General features: G+C 46.2%; 1 protein-coding gene across 7 annotated transcripts in view; it reads left to right on the top strand.

Annotated features, from left to right (window-relative positions):
• The window catches only part of chd6 (chromodomain helicase DNA binding protein 6), an 80486-nt gene extending 76250 nt beyond the window's left edge, over positions 1-4236 (top strand). For 5 of the 7 annotated variants that reach the window (XM_070958487.1, XM_070958489.1, XM_070958488.1 and 2 more), the window contains 5 exons: positions 342-983; positions 1183-1422; positions 1663-1803; positions 1954-2058; positions 2230-4236. In XM_070958487.1, the coding sequence (XP_070814588.1) occupies positions 342-983; positions 1183-1422; positions 1663-1803; positions 1954-2058; positions 2230-3471 (2370 nt within the window). In that variant the 3' untranslated portion in view covers positions 3472-4236. The remainder of the gene's footprint in view (positions 1-341; positions 984-1182; positions 1423-1662; positions 1804-1953; positions 2059-2229) is intronic. The other 2 variants (XM_070958490.1, XM_070958492.1) reach the window with 2 other exon arrangements.
• The last annotated feature ends 11096 nt before the right edge of the window (positions 4237-15332 follow it).

Genomic DNA, 15332 nt, shown 5'->3' with positions numbered 1-15332 from the left:
AAAGTTCCCTGTCTCTGTAGTGCGTCCTGTTATTATACATGTTGATATCAGACTTGGGCAGGTAGTCATGGATCATGTCAGAACTATATTTGCTCATTTACACTTAATTTACAGTCTGATTAATTATCTGCACAGTGGCCGTGAACAAACCAGGAAGCTTTGGAAGCTTCTCCACCTGCAGAGTTAAACAGAGGAGTCTAAAGGTGTAGAGCTCATGGTGTCACCCAGGTCTGGTTGATAGCCGCCACTGTGTTGTGTCTCAGTCCATATGTATGTTTAACAAAGCCATCATCTCTCTCCCATTCTTGTCTACCCCTCACCCACCCTGTCCACCCTGACAGTACATGCAGCGGGGCGGGGCATGCGGGCGCGGAGCTTGGCGCCTCACCTCCTTGCCTCTCTTACAGGAGAGGCTCGTGGCTCCTCCGTATCTCCCCGAGCTCAAACGAGCGGGAGGTCGGAGGTCTTTCGACTATGAAGCTGCTGCTGCTGCTGCAGCCGCCGCCAAGGTTTTAGCTGGGAAATCAGCATCGTCATGCCACACTGCCGCCACCACGAGCTCCAGCGGCGCCGCTCCGGTGGTGGCCCCGCCCTCTCACCGTACAGGAGCCATGTTGATTAATGGTTGGCAAGAGGCAGCCATTGATCTAACCAAGTCGTCCGGGGAAATAAGCACCACCAGTGGCATTGGGACGGGAGAAGCCGTGGTGGCGACGGGAATCAGCCACCACGGCGCCGGTGCTGGCAGCGGTCCTAAGCTGCCGCCGCCGCCCCCCATCACGGCACCGCTAACGGGCTCTGTGGGCATCGACATGGCCGGGATACTGCAGGCCGGGCTCATCCACCCTGTAACGGGGCAAATAGTTAACGGGAACCTGAGGGGAGATGACTCACTGAGGAGGAGGAGAGGGAGGAGGAGAAACGTGGAAGCTCTGTACTCTGAGTTCACCAAGAGCAGAGGACTGCACCTCCCAGAGACACAGGTGGGTAGAGGGAGGAGGGCCTGTTCAGTGCAGCTATGATTGTTGTATGTGCTTCAGTGTGAAGGAGAGAAACCACACCCAGGGCATGATGGGAAAAAAGTCAGAAGGTAAATAAAAAAAAAAGTGCGATCGAGGGGGAAATCTCTGCATTTCAAATTGTTAAAAACACAGGCGCCTGTGTGTGTGTCTCTGCCTGCAGGGCCGGGTGGAGGTGATCAGCCACTCCTCCGTCTCCTCCTCCACCTCCTCGCCGTCCCCCTCTCCTTCAGAGCGACCTGCCGGCCCTCCCACGCCGTCCTCCTCTTCCACGCCCACCCCCACCCAGACACCTCCTCAGCCAGAGATCATCGCCATCGACAGAGAGGCAGCCAGCAAGGGTCTGATCGAGTGGCTGAGGCAGAATCCGGGCTACAGCATGGACCTCCCCACCTTCGCTCCTGTGAGTCCCTGCTTTGCTTTGGCGATTTCGGTGTGTTGTTGCTTTTACCAGCAAGGTGTTATGGGTATTATTCAGAGGACAGGAGAGTCCTGGGAGCTTGTGCTTGAGTGTGTGTGCAGCTGAAACCGAATCTGTGCCTTTTTTAATATCATCTGTTAACATTTCCTCCATGATCTGCTTTGAGTGGCCTTTTCTTTCTTCACCGTCCAATCGTCCTGTCCCTCCTCTCCCGCTCTGCAGTCTGGAGCAGGTCTCTTACATGGTTTTGTGGAACGTCCCAAGCAGAGGAGGCATCGCTGTAAAGACCCCACCAAGCTGGATATCAACTCTCTGACGGGGGAGGAGAGGGTTCCTGTTGTGCACCGAGGCACCGGACGCAGGGTAGGAAATACACACACACACACACACACACACACACACACACACACACACACACACACACACACACAGAGTCAGCTCTGTTGAGAAAGCAGGAGATCTCCTACAAATGAACAAACATCATTGTTGTAACACTGAACTGCTTTTCTGCAGCTTGGTGGCGCTATGGCTCCGGCTATAAAGGAGCTTTCCAGGTGGCTGGATGCCAACTCAGAGTACTATGTAGCTCCAGACTGGGCTGACGTGGTCAAACACTCTGTGAGTATTATACTCTGTGACAGTTGTTGAAACGTGTGGGTTTCTGAACTTAAACACTAAATGATGATTTTTTCGTTCTCAAACATTTTTTCTTCCTCCTCTTCTCATGTTTGCTGTTGTTGTTGTAATTTAATCTATGACCTTTGACCTCTTCCTTTCCGCCTCCTGCAGGGTTTCCTCCCTGAGGGGAAGTTCTCTCGGATCCTGACAGAACCAGTCAACAGAGACACGGGCTCTCGGCGCCGTGGACGGCGGCCTCGCAGCGAGATGCCTAAGCCCCTCCTGTCCGTCTCTGACTCAGCCACGTCTGGCCTCGGCCCGCCGCTCTTCATGAACGGCGGATTGATCGGCAGCATGGACTCCATGGTGGCCATGCAGAACCTCCGCGGTGGGATTCCTGGCATCCCCATCTCTGGGATCATGGCGGCCGGATTTCCACACGGTTTCTCTGCGGCCGTCCAGGCGGGAGGAGCCGCAGCGTCGGCAGATGACGCCAAGAACGGGTTGAGTATGTTACCCATGATGCTGCACGGCATCCCGCACCCCCATGGGGCCGCGATGCCGCAACACGCCTTGTTCAGCGTCGGCACAATGATGGCGCACGCGCCACCTCCTCCTCACCCCAGCTCCTCCTCCTCTTCATCATTGTCTGCTGCAAAGGTCACCACGACAACGGCACCGTCTACATCTGAGGCAGCCAGCCCCTCGTCAACAACGCCTGCCGAGAGAGAGAGCGCTGCCTCTTCTGGCTCCGGGGGAAGTGAAAAGGAGAGGAGCCCGGAGGAGAAAGGAGCAGCGGAAGCCAGCAAAAGAGCAGGAGCGGAGGCGGCGGCCATCATTACCTCCACCGGCAGGGCACATCTCAGCTCTGCGCATCTCGGCGGAGGCGGTAGCCATCTTACCTTCAACCCCTTCCTGATCCCGGGCATGTCCCACGGCCTGCTGTACCCGCACATGTTCCTGCCGCACGGCGGCATCATGGCGCTGCCCGCCATGCCTCCCAGTGCAGTAGACGGCTCCCCGGGCAGCCCCAAGAGGAGGAGGAAGAGAGGGCGGGAGGAAGGGGAGAGAGAGGAGGAGAGGGAGAAGGCAGCGACGGGAAAGGCAGAGGAAGTACAGTTAAGTACAGTTAAAGCTAGCGTTACCTCCCAACCAGCCTCCTCCTCGTCCCCCTCCGTCCCCTCTACCTCGGCTCCAGACCCAGGCCCGTCTCCGCCCGAAGAGCCCCACGCCGGGCAGGGAGACAGAGAGGATGGGCCTGCAGAGCCCCAGGAACCAGACTCCATTAACCATCCCGAAGGAGCAGCAACAGATGAGAGAGAGGACAGATCGGAGGACACAGGAGGAGAGGCAGCGGAGGAGGAGAAACAGGACTCTGAGGAGCAGAGACAGGTGGAAGGAGAGGAAGCGTAGAGGAGGACGGAGAGACGACCACCTCCTGCTCTCTCCTCCTGTCGTCTTCGTCGCTCTCTTTCTCGACTGAGCAACAGTGTAAAGTTTGTGCCGTGTCTGTCAGTCAATGTCCATGTAAAGACTTTTATTATGATGATGACTAATAATAACAATGATGATTATATTCAACTTGGTTATGTTTATATACCAAGACCCCACCCACCCTCTCCACTCCCTCCTTGTATACAAAAAAAAAAAAAAACTAGTGTAAGAAATGATCTTCTGTGTATTCTCCCCCTTCATTCTGCATCCAGACTGAGTCGAGGGGGACGTTTCTCAACAGGAACACACACTCTCACACACACACACTGCAGGCGGGACGTGCTAACCACGCAGCGGCTTCGGCTGTAATATCGCTCCGAAGCTCAAAGCGGCGCGTCGGATGTGCAGCTTTGGTGTGTTTGCACGAGGGGCGACGGAGGAGGGATGCGGCACAGCGGTTTGAAGCTAAAGTCAAATTTCTCACCACAGTTTGGGAATTCAGAGAAGCTCAAGCAGAGGAGCGCCTGTCTGTCTTATGTTCAAGGTCAAAAAGCCGAGCCCGTTCACCCGAGCATGTCATGTTCTTTTAACTTCTGGCACACTCCACTTGATTGCGTGATGTTTTTTTGGATTGTCTCTGTTCATTGTTAAAAAAAAAGCTGCAGGCTAGATTAACCTTGATTACCTGGAAGATCTCATGTGACACTAAAACGCCTTTGATTAACTGTTACCGAGAGCAAACGCTGACGCTACAAGCAAACAGTCGAAATGCATTTCAGAGGTGGCCCTTTTGAAAATCTCCAAACCTTGATGTGACTGAAAGAGCAGAAGCATATAGTGCATTTAAGAAAGTCAGAATTTGTCTGTTAGTTTTTTACTAAAATTGAGAAATTGCGGCTGTAGAAGCTCCAAAAACTCACATTACAAGAGAGGTGAACAACTCCAGGCATGACTGTTGTATCGTAGTTTTAAAATATACCAGCCGCCAGCCAGCCCCCCCCCCACGTTTTAGATACTGTCATTCATATCTTTCACTGTAACTTTATTATTGTCAACGCTTTTTGTTCCGTTGCTGCTCTAACTTCTTTTTCTAAGAAGTTTTTCACACTAGTGTAATAATCCAGGAAGAAGAAGAGCTCCACCTTCTCAACAGTCATAAGATTCATTTATTATTTTTTTCATCATGTAAAGATTTTTTTTAGTTCAAACACAGTCACTTTGACAGATTTCCCTTCAGTTGCTTTGACCTGAAATCAAAGGCAGGAATTTCAAAGTTAGGAGTTCACTCAGGCCACCAGGGGGCGGTGTGAGGCAGATTTGATTGTATCCTGCTCTGGAAACACAAGGGTGGAGGCGTTGTGGGAGAAGGAGGTGGAGGTTTTTTCTGCCCTGGGGTAAAATTAATTGAGCAGATCAATGAAACAGTGGCTCATCACGAATAGTTCAAAATGTCTGCTGCAGAATGTTTGCAATCATGACCTGCAGCATCATCTTTTTTTTTTTTTGGCCATACTGTCCTCACTTCTTTCAGTGTGGGATTCCGCGTTCAGAGATACTGTCTGTGCGTCGTCCACCGTCTGTCCAGTGAAAGGGAATAATCTGTTTTTAGGAACAGGAAGAGGAGGGGTACAAAGCGTGTGATTGGCTCGGGTCGAGTGCCTCATCGTTGCTCTTCGCCTCCTTTCTTTTCCTCACGTTAGTTTAACTGCAGTTCATGCTAAGAGTTTCTAAATATGTAAATCTATCGCTGTATATTGCTGTTTGTTTTTTTTTTTAAGTGCACCGTTTGTTTCTTTCACCTTTTGTTTCTCCGTTGGGAAAAAAAACATACTTGACACATGCGAGGGGGGGTCTGCGTTGAGGTTTGTCCCAGTGTTTCCTGTCCCACACAGACTGTACTGTACATTCAATGGATGCAAGTCGCTGGTTTTATTCAGTCTTTTCAGAACAGGGTTTGGGGCTTCATGTTAAGCGTTTCTGTTGATGACGTTGGACTTCACTTTTGTTTTCACACATGAAAACATTATTTTTGCACAATGTCTTTTTGTGAATGTTAACCCGTCTTGTGTTTCCTTTGTGTGTGTGTGTGTGTGTGTGTGTGTGTGTGTGTGTGTGTGTGTGTGTGTGTGTGTGTGTGTGTGTGTGTGTGTGTGTGTGTGTGTGTGTGTGTGTGTGTGTGTGTGTGTGTGTGTGTGTGTGTGTGTGTGTGTGTGTGTGTGATGATGGGAGAGTGTGTCTGTGTGCATGCATGCGCACACGTTTTGTTGTGTTTCTTCTGACTTGTCCTCACAGGTCACATTTCTTGTTGGGGGGGATGGGCGGGGGGCATAGTTGTTGCCTTGTCACAGGTTTGTGGCTACATATAATTTATTATACTTTTGCTTTTGCTTTGCCAAACTCTCACCAAATATGACATTCTTTCTCTCTTAGTTTCATGTATTATTCAAAGTAAAATGCCTTATTTAGCGAGTATTTTTTTGTATAGGTGTTCTGTTACATTTCCATATAGGGACATGTTATTGTGTCTGTGTTCGTCCTTTGCTTGTACACGGCCTTGGTGATATGCATTATCTTCAACAGTAAGGCGAAGGTACCGCCCCTCAAATCACTGCATCCGAACCCAAAAGTCAATCAGTCATTCCTCAAAGCACAAATGGAGAGTTAACAAAAAGTGACTGTTTTCTAACCAGTGCCTCTAAAATTCTCATAGATAGTTTCTCTTTTTGTGGACTTCACTTGCGCACTGTGGTGACATCATGTCTGCGTGGTGACATCACGTCTCAGTGGTGATATCACCTCTGTGGTGACATCACCTCTGTGGTGACATCATCCTTGGGAACGTGATTAACTTTTGAAGGTGTAACTTTGTTGGATTTCACCATTTGCAGATGATGCCATGCTGTTCATTACAGGGAAACTCTGTCCGTTAGGACTGTTTCATTCTGATAATGTTTGACTCATCAGCTCGTTTTGTAGAGGTTTGGAAAAGATGGCCACTTAGAAGCAAACACAGGAAGTAGTCCACTAAAAAATATGTTGTTTGGAACTGTAAGCACAGTGGAAACACCTCTGGGTCGACTTGAGCCGTCCCTTTAACCAAACTGTCCCCTCATAGCTCCGAAACAGGATGTGATGTCACGGATCAGATAGAGGAAATAGGGCAGAGCAGCCGCAAACTGCAAACAGTGAACCAGCGGTTGAATGCACACAGTCGACTTCACCCAAATCTCAGCTTTCAGTTGCAGCTTCTGGCAGATGGAGCAAATATTTGTGAATATTGGTGCTTATTTAACAACCTTTACCATCCATATTGATACGCACTGCTTTGTTTACATTCGTGTTAGCCGCTGCTTGCTAACGATTTAGCACAGCTGCAAACACACTTCTGCTTGTTTTGTCAAACCTTGGGGTGAAGAAATTAGTCTCTTTGTCATTCTGACTGCCTGACTGAGTAGATCAAAGCTTAATGTAGCAAGTGCAGCATGTGGACAAGCTAAAGGTCAGGAACGAATCAAAGAAATGGCTTTGGGATCCAGATTCAGCAGCACCGGCGGGGCTCTGTGGATGTGGTGTCTGGATTTGGGTTTCAGTTTTAGGCTCGTTCAGAACTCAATGCAAACATGAAGAGATAGTTAATGTCTGAAAGGTCCCGAGTGCACGCAGGACAAACGTTTGGCACCATTTCACCATTTTGTGCTCAACATCCTGAATTTACCAGCCTGTCAAATCTCTACAGCCGAGGTGTCGAGTCAGGTGTTACAGAAATAAGAGGCAGTTCGAGAGTTTCCCTTTAAGGATGGCCGTCTAATCACACGCCGCTCTCCGACTGTTTGAGGCCTTCTGTTCGGTATCTAGCACATCTTGGATGATAATGCACTCACACAGTATGTATCCAGTATTTGATTGTTCTTGTGTGGTTGTTGAGAGAAAAAAAAGCATCAGTAAATCAGAAGAGTTGTTTTGAACCACAGAAAACTGATCTGAAAGTTTCAAAGGTAAAAACTTTTCAATTCCACAGCCCGTGTGTGCGCATCACTTCCTGTTTCCGGCTTGTTCTCGTGTAGAAACTTGAAACGAATTCGTAGGTGCAGTATGTGACAACAGCTGGAGGCTCTGTGTGGTCCGCTCATGTCACGCCATGCCTTCTTTAACAGTGTTCTTTCTTTTCATCGAAGTCCTTTCAGTTAACTTAAATGTTCTGCCGAACGGTCACCTCAACATGTTGTAACTCTTATCATAAATAATGTATTTATTGTATAGTTCTCGTCTTTACATCCTTGTCTCATGACTGATTATTGGCTGGTTTTGTTACTCTTGAACGTCTCCTGAAAGACAGAAGCATTTTGGTTCACATGGAGGTTAAACTACCTGCTTTTCTCTGCAGCCCCGCTCACCTGCTCATCTGCTTTCTTAAGATGTAATGAAGGTAAAGAGTCCCAGAAAACCTCTTTATTTCCTCAACACAATTAGGGGAACTGAGCTGTTCGTGCCATATTAAATAACTCAATCTGAGACCCGTCTCTGGGATTATTGGGCTGAAACGACCTGCGGTATCCTTTCCCAGCACCCAGGATGCAGCTAACACTCCATCCAAATGATGAAATCTGCACATTTTAGGAGAAGATGACTGAAAACTAAGAGTTTCTGGAGCAGACATGGCAGCTCGCCTGCCTGCTTCAGAAACACACCTGAACAAGGAAGCAAGCGTAGATTAACACAATTTAACCGACTCCCTCTTTGATTTTCCCCCTTTTTTTAAAAAAGTCAGAAATAGTGTATTTTTCATCAGATTGTTAAATCCAGAATTGAATCAGAGGACAGATGCTGGATTACATGACCTGTTCTCTTTTCTTTCATCTTTAACAAACGTTCAGCACCTCGTTGTCACTGTCGTTGGCCTGGTTAGTTGGAGTTAGCAGGTAGAACCGTCACATGGGCTGCTGGGTTTTGTCTCTGGAGACTGGCCTTCGTTTGGTCGACTGGGAAATATCTGCCCTGCTGAAGTGTCCTTAAGACAGACACTGAATCCCTGTCAGCTGATTTGTAGCTGACCTTTGACCTCCCCGCAGAAGGAGCTGGTGCTGGTTTGTAACAGGATAAAGATCTAAAATCTAAAATGAGAAAAAGGCGAGTGTAGCGAGGTCATGTGTTGCTAACTCCAAACACTCCAAAGCTTGTAATTCTTTATTTTATTTAAAAAGCTGTCTGTTATCTGATGACACGTTTCACAAAGAGCAGGTTGAGATGATAATCTGTCATTCACGCGGTGACGAAGGTGTCGTTTAAACGCTTAAAATCTCACGTTCCATTCAAACATTTCCCGTTTTGCCTTGAGAAAAACAAAATTTCACAAACCGAGAATCTTTCGTGGCAGCACTTTGTTTTCTGTCCCGTCATTTCATGCTGGTTTCACAGACACTGAAGAGAAGAGGTGAATATCCAGTCAGAGTTACAGATCCTGGATTTATTTCCGCCTTACATCCATTTTTCTTGAGTTCGCTTTTGGCTCGTTGTGCTCTTTGGTTTTCAAGAGGCACTCAAACAGATCAGCAGCGCGATGCAGCTTCATTACAATCAGTTTAAACTAGATATTCTGACTGAACCGACCTCCACCTCGTTCACGTCTGCGAAACCACCCAGCTCAGTGTTACAGACAGGGCAGGTTAGACGATGCCTGACCATTCAAAGCCCCCGTGCTAGAATCACTGTACCAAGTGCAAAATAATCCAGCAGGACGTTCCTCTAAAAAGTGGAGAAAAGACAGTAAGTGGCTGCTGCTGAAGTCAGAAACCTGGTCATTACTCAGTAAGTTCCGTGGTGGGGTTTTTAATCTTTTTCCTTTCTTTTTGTTTCTTATTTGTAACTATAGCTCTCTGTATTCCCATGTGGACCAATCTCATGAGTCAAAACATGGTATGTGTGATCTTTTATTGTGCAATAAAAGATGACTTTCAACTTTCTGTCGCCCTCGGTGAGTAATTCATCAGCTCTGTGCCGGGTGCTCGCTGAAGTCGCTGCTGTAATTTCTTCATTTTGTGTCGTGTTTCAGGTGTGTTGACCTCAGTGAGCCTGAAGTGGTTGCGTTCGGTGCGTTTCTCTGCTCTCTGCGCAATGCATGCTGGGAAAGACTGCAGCAGCCGTTTAATGCTGAAAGGATTGAACAGGTAGTGAAGATAACGTGCGTGCGTAACTTTTGATTGTTTGAAGTACATTTTACTTCAAACGTTTTTGCACTTACACCCCAGTAAAATGCTGAATGCAGAACTTTTACCTGTACCAGTATTTCTACATGCTGTATTAGTACTTTTACATGAGTAAAATGTCTCAAAACGTCTTCCATCACTGCTACAAACGACTCAGTTTACTTACAATTTAATTGATAAAATAAATATATAACTGCATTATAACTACCACTGTAATGTTGGAGCTCATGTGAACTACTTCACATGCTGTGAGGACTTAAATCTCTAACAATACAAAATGATTAATTTGATGATTAAATTGTAGTAGTAGTAGCTTGTAGTAACAAGCTGCCAAGAAACATTTAATGGCAATAAGTTAAGTACAAGTAGAGTTGTACTTAAATACAGTACTCGAGTAAATGTACAATGTATGTTGGTGTGTAGCCATCAGAACCAAGAAGAATATAATTTATTATCAAAGACGTATTTAAAGCTTTATCTGCACATCATGTTCGTCCCTCTGCAGATATCTGCTGCTGCTCAGTTACATCTGTTAACTTCTGCATGACCTGACAGCAACTTTCTACTTTCTTTAAGGTTTTAAAAGCAGTGGTTGAATCTAAATGAAGCATAAATCCGTAAATGAATGCCTCAGTTTAAGTTCAGGCTGGGCGACATTAGCTAAGAGCGAAGGTTTTCGGTCACATTCTCATTTCTGTGATGTTTAAAAGAGAAATCAAGAACAGTATATTTAATCTAGACGTAAAAATGGTGAGTTTTCAGCCAAATTTAGCCTCGTTTTAACACAAACATCTGGATGTCTGTAAATATTCAGCTTCAGTTTGGTGCCTGATGAATTCAAGCATTTCAGTTCTAGTTTGCAGTCGGTCAATGAAAGCGAGTGCGAAGGCTGCAGCGTCAAAATATACATTTATTGAAACTTACATTCAAGTTGTGGAATAAAATCCCATTTAGTCGTAGAGATGTTAAGAAATATACAACTGACAGAAGCTAGCCAATGAGCAGACAGGAGATCTGTTATCAGGTGAGGAAGAGGAGAGAGCGCGATCAGTCCAACGTTTCATTCATCCTTCATGCAAACATTTAAACAGTGAGTCAGTTAAATACTTAAAGTGTGATTTAAAGTGTGAAGTTAAAGCTTTAATGTGGGAATTCCTTCGTTCTTTCTGACAAATACAACAAACTTCAGCGAAACACCATAAAAAAGATTCTTGTCTGTAATAACTTTTTTTTTTTTTAATTGCTAAAAATCAGCCAACCAGAAGAAGCTTATGTCAATGAGATGACTGTAAAAAAGAAAAACTTTTAACTTTGGAGTCATATCTGCTGCGAATCACGTTCATTATCTGCAGGTAAAAAACACACAGGTCATGGCGGAAGCACGCACGCACGCACGCACGCACGCATGCATGCTGGTGCTGCATGACCGGCAGCAGGTCGGACAGGTGAGCAGAAGCAGGACTGACGGCAGGTTCGCTGAATTCAAGGTTCCCTGTGGAGTTTTTGACCACCCTTCATGCTGTCGAGCTCTTATTGGCTGGTTTTGTTGTGCACATGTTCACAAGGTCACATGATGCTCATTCGCTAAAGTGATTTCACACCATTTAGCAGATCAGCAGGTGACAGCAACGTGTGAAGAAATGCATTAAAGTGCCAACAAAGGCAGTGAAGAAGAAGACTGTAAACTGTGCAGGTTTGAGCCCTTTGAGGAAATTCAGCTTTGTAAGATCTTTAAGAGGAAACGCTGAACGTAACCAAAACTCCACAGGTCACCTTTAACCTCACGGACGCTGCTTTTCTGGCTCCATGTGGAGAATTTGTCGGACTCACGGCTTCAGATTTCTTTAGTGTAAATGTGTAATTTTGACTTTCTACTCAACTTTTGTGACCCTGATCCAGTTTCTTACTTTTAGATTCAACAAGAAACGTTCAGGTCGTGAATATCGGAGAAGCATCTGCTGACTGATTTTAGTTTCACCAATGATTCATGCTCCAGATAAAAGCTTCTTTTCTCTATCGGCTGCCACCGCTCGCTGCATGTCTTGGGTGGAGCTCTTTGACTCATCGGCCACGAAGCAAGAATTTGTTAGTCATCGTATCAAGTTAGCTTCCTTCTGAGTTTCCAGTAAATAAATGATGTGGCACGGCGGTGTGTTTTAAGGACGTTTCAGCTGATTGGAAACATGACGAACTCTGATTTGCTCTCTGATGTCAGGTGGTGTGTCAGGTGCGTCAGGCTGCGTCCGTCGTGGCGTTCGGCGAGTTGCCAGCGTTGTCGCTGGCGAGCAGCCGTTGTCGTTTCCTCTCCCTCTTCCTCCCATGGCCTCCTGTTTTATTCTTTCTTCTCTCTGGCAGATAAAAAGCAAAGCGAAAGCGGTAAGTGGTAGAAATGTTTTAGTTTGTCAGGTTTTTGCTCGTTGCGTCTGTGTTTGGATACAGCTGCACACTCTGTACCGTCATTTAAGAGAAACTCACCTCAAGTGCTCAAGTCATGGAAGCTCAGTCCTGCAGCTGTCACCCGCTTTTACTATCATTTCCACATGAATGAGCCCGACTGAGTGACTTTAATCCATCAGCGGATTCATTAATAACTGATTGTTTCACTGTCTTCACAGTGATCACATTTCAAGTGTAGGTTTAAGTATAGATCTAAAACTAATACCAATACCATGAAATAGAGTCGCTGAGAAGCTGTTGAAGAAAAGGTATTTGTGACCTTTAACCTTCATGTATCACAAGCTGCAAATCACCCAATGAGAGCTTACTGGGAGGTTTTTCATTGACTTTAGAGGCAAAGGAAATATAAACTAAAACAATACAGCAGCTGTTGTCCACGTTTTAGGTTTTTAAAAGAGCATAAAGCAGTTTTGGGAAGACAAATCATAATTCTAACCTGGATGCTGAAGTGATCACAGTTTAGGACTTGCAAACTCAAAATTACAAACACATGAAAATATAATGAATGCAACACACACCAAGCTTTGAGGCTCCGAGTGGGCGTTTCCCATAGTGGCGTTTTGACTGACAGCAAGCTACAGAACTACCCATTACCCATGATTCAAATCACCACACAGAGTCACAGAATAATGTAGTGAGTGCTCAGATTACAGATTATAATCCTGCTAATCCTTTTTGACAAAGTCGGTTCCTCTGATTCATCAAACGATGGTGAAAATGTGCAGAGCTGCAGAAAGGGTGGCTGAAGACCTTTTTCACGCACTTCTAAATGTTCATGTGTTTGTGCAGCTCAGATTTCGGTCCAGGATAATTACTGTGAAGTATTACGTGCACTGACTCTGCAGCTCGATGGTCTGTGCAGCGTCCAGATCTGACAAGCGTCAGGAAAATATTCTGCGTGATGTATCGCTGCGTCGAGACGGGAATTTTGGCCTCAAGCGTACAGAAAAAAAAGAAGCTTTTAAAGTGTCTTTAACAGAGATCTGGTGTGTTCCCTGTTGTGAACACACAGATACATCAGACTTTATGTCATTTTAAAAGCCCGAGGACTTGAGATCAAAACTTCAGGGGGTTTGAACTCAATGAATAAACGTTCAGATATTTCACAATACATCATGACATATCAGCTTAAACCTTATCCATATATCTCATATAGCTGTCTCGTGCTATTAAAGCGGGTTTAGCCCAGACAGAAAATGTGGTTTTGATGTTCGGCGATGGAGAAGAGAGCTCCAGTGTCTTTGGCTCCGGTTTGAAAGTGGAATAATTTTCTGTAATATACAGCGCTGAGCTTGATTTAGAGGTTGGTTGGACATCAGAGAGTAAAAACAAACGAAGAGGACGAGACGAGCTCAAACTCAGCAACTCCTCTTAATTAGAGTCCAGAAAATACTTTTCTGACCAGTAACTGTCTGTGAGCTGGAAAAAGTGGCGACAGAAGCAGCAGAAACACGTTGTGAAGGAATCTTCCAGGTGTTTGCGTCTGCAGGTGTTTGACTGTCCGCTGTTGCAAGGACAAGTCAAAGCGCAGGAACTGGAACTGTCCACATTTTTGTCCGACGTTCTTCTCCATTTTTTATTATCAGTCTCCAGCGTTGAGTTTCATCAAACAGCAGAGAATCTGATCACTGCTTCACAAACAAACGCTTTGGATCAGATCAGCCTAAAAAGTTTTCAAACACTTTTTAAGCCAAAGTTCCCATAAACTGCTTTGGAGGGAATAAACTCTGCTAGGCAAAGCTTCATCAGAAGGTGGTGGTGTAAGCTACGTCACGCATGGCCATAATAAAGAGAGTAGAAGAAGAAGAATGAAAACCAGGATGGAGAGATCTGCAGGAGTTTGTTTGGGAAAGTTGGAATTGTTCTTTCATGTCGGCCATGTTTCCTGCTGTTCAGAGACGGAGATGACGAAGATGAAGAGCGTCATGGGAATATCTGGGAAGAAGATGGCGGTGGAAACAACCTCTTCTTCTTCTTCTTCTTCTTCCTCTGGTTTTGTAGTGGAAACAGCTGATCTGTCATGTGAGCTATGCTCATTTATGACATTCAGGAAGTTTTTGTGCCGAATGCAGTATTTCAAAACGTGCATGGAAACACCTTGATGGAAGCACCTTGACGGAAACACCTTGATGGAAACGCCTTGACGGAAACACCTTGATGGAAGCACGGCACACAGGTATCCTGGAACAATCATGATGATGCTGAAAGAAGTCAGCATTGAGGGACCAACGGTGACCTCCCGTGTCAACGTCGATCCGTCCACCCTGACCTCCTCCTGGACAAGACCTAGACTTAGTCTTTACTGATCCCAATTTGTGAAATTTGTTGGGAAATTACAGGAGTTCGTTTTGCCCTCTGAGGGACAGCAGTCCAGGTCTTTATCGCTGTAATATTGGTCTTTTGGGAAACTGGACGGCCTCAAAGTGGATCAGTTCATCGGGGTTAAATCAGGCAAAGATCATCAGTCATTCAGAACCAAAAGCTTCACTTTGAACCCAGACGCAGTCTTCCTTCTCATGGCGTACCTCAGCATGAGGTTTCCTGCTGGGCTGAAAGAAGACGAACTGGAATTCTTAAAGCAACGTTGGGAAAAACAAATGATTCAGAAAGAATTATGTTTTCTCTCTCTCTCTTTTGGCGCTCTTTCCTGCGGCGTTCTCCCCTTCTATCCGAAACATGTGGACGGACGCTGTGTACAAACAGAGATTTTCAGCTCACGTCCTTCGACCTGAGCTGCAGGCTGCCTTCGGTGGAGGGCCGGTGCTGGATCTTCACTTGCGTTTCGGGGGCCACAGAACGACAGCGTTTTGAATTGAATCCAGCTGCTCGCGTGACGTCGTAGCCGTCGGCGTAGCAGCGAGAGCTGAGTTCCACGCTGGAGGTCGTTCGCAGACTGCTTCTCACACGTCGCTTTGAATGATATTTTGTTGTTTATCTCTCATGTCGGAGGCCAAAGTGATGAGAAGAGGCTTCAGTTCTGTGTGTTTACATCAGATCTTCTCTTTTCTCCCCCTCAGTTATACGAGGGCTGCAGTGCCTTAATGCCCCACTGTCATCTGCCCTTCATTAGTAATGAGAGCCCGGCTGCAGAGATTGGGCTTTCGAATCCCCTCCTGTCTCCTCTCCTCATCCTCTTCCTCAAATCTCTTCCTCCCCTTTCCCAGCTTTGTCTCAATGCAC

This window comes from Chaetodon trifascialis, chromosome 3 (assembly GCF_039877785.1).
Source record: "Chaetodon trifascialis isolate fChaTrf1 chromosome 3, fChaTrf1.hap1, whole genome shotgun sequence".
NCBI lineage: Eukaryota > Metazoa > Chordata > Actinopteri > Chaetodontiformes > Chaetodontidae > Chaetodon > Chaetodon trifascialis.
The sequence above is the reverse complement of the archived record's forward strand: the minus strand, read 5'-3'. Positions and strand labels throughout refer to the sequence as shown.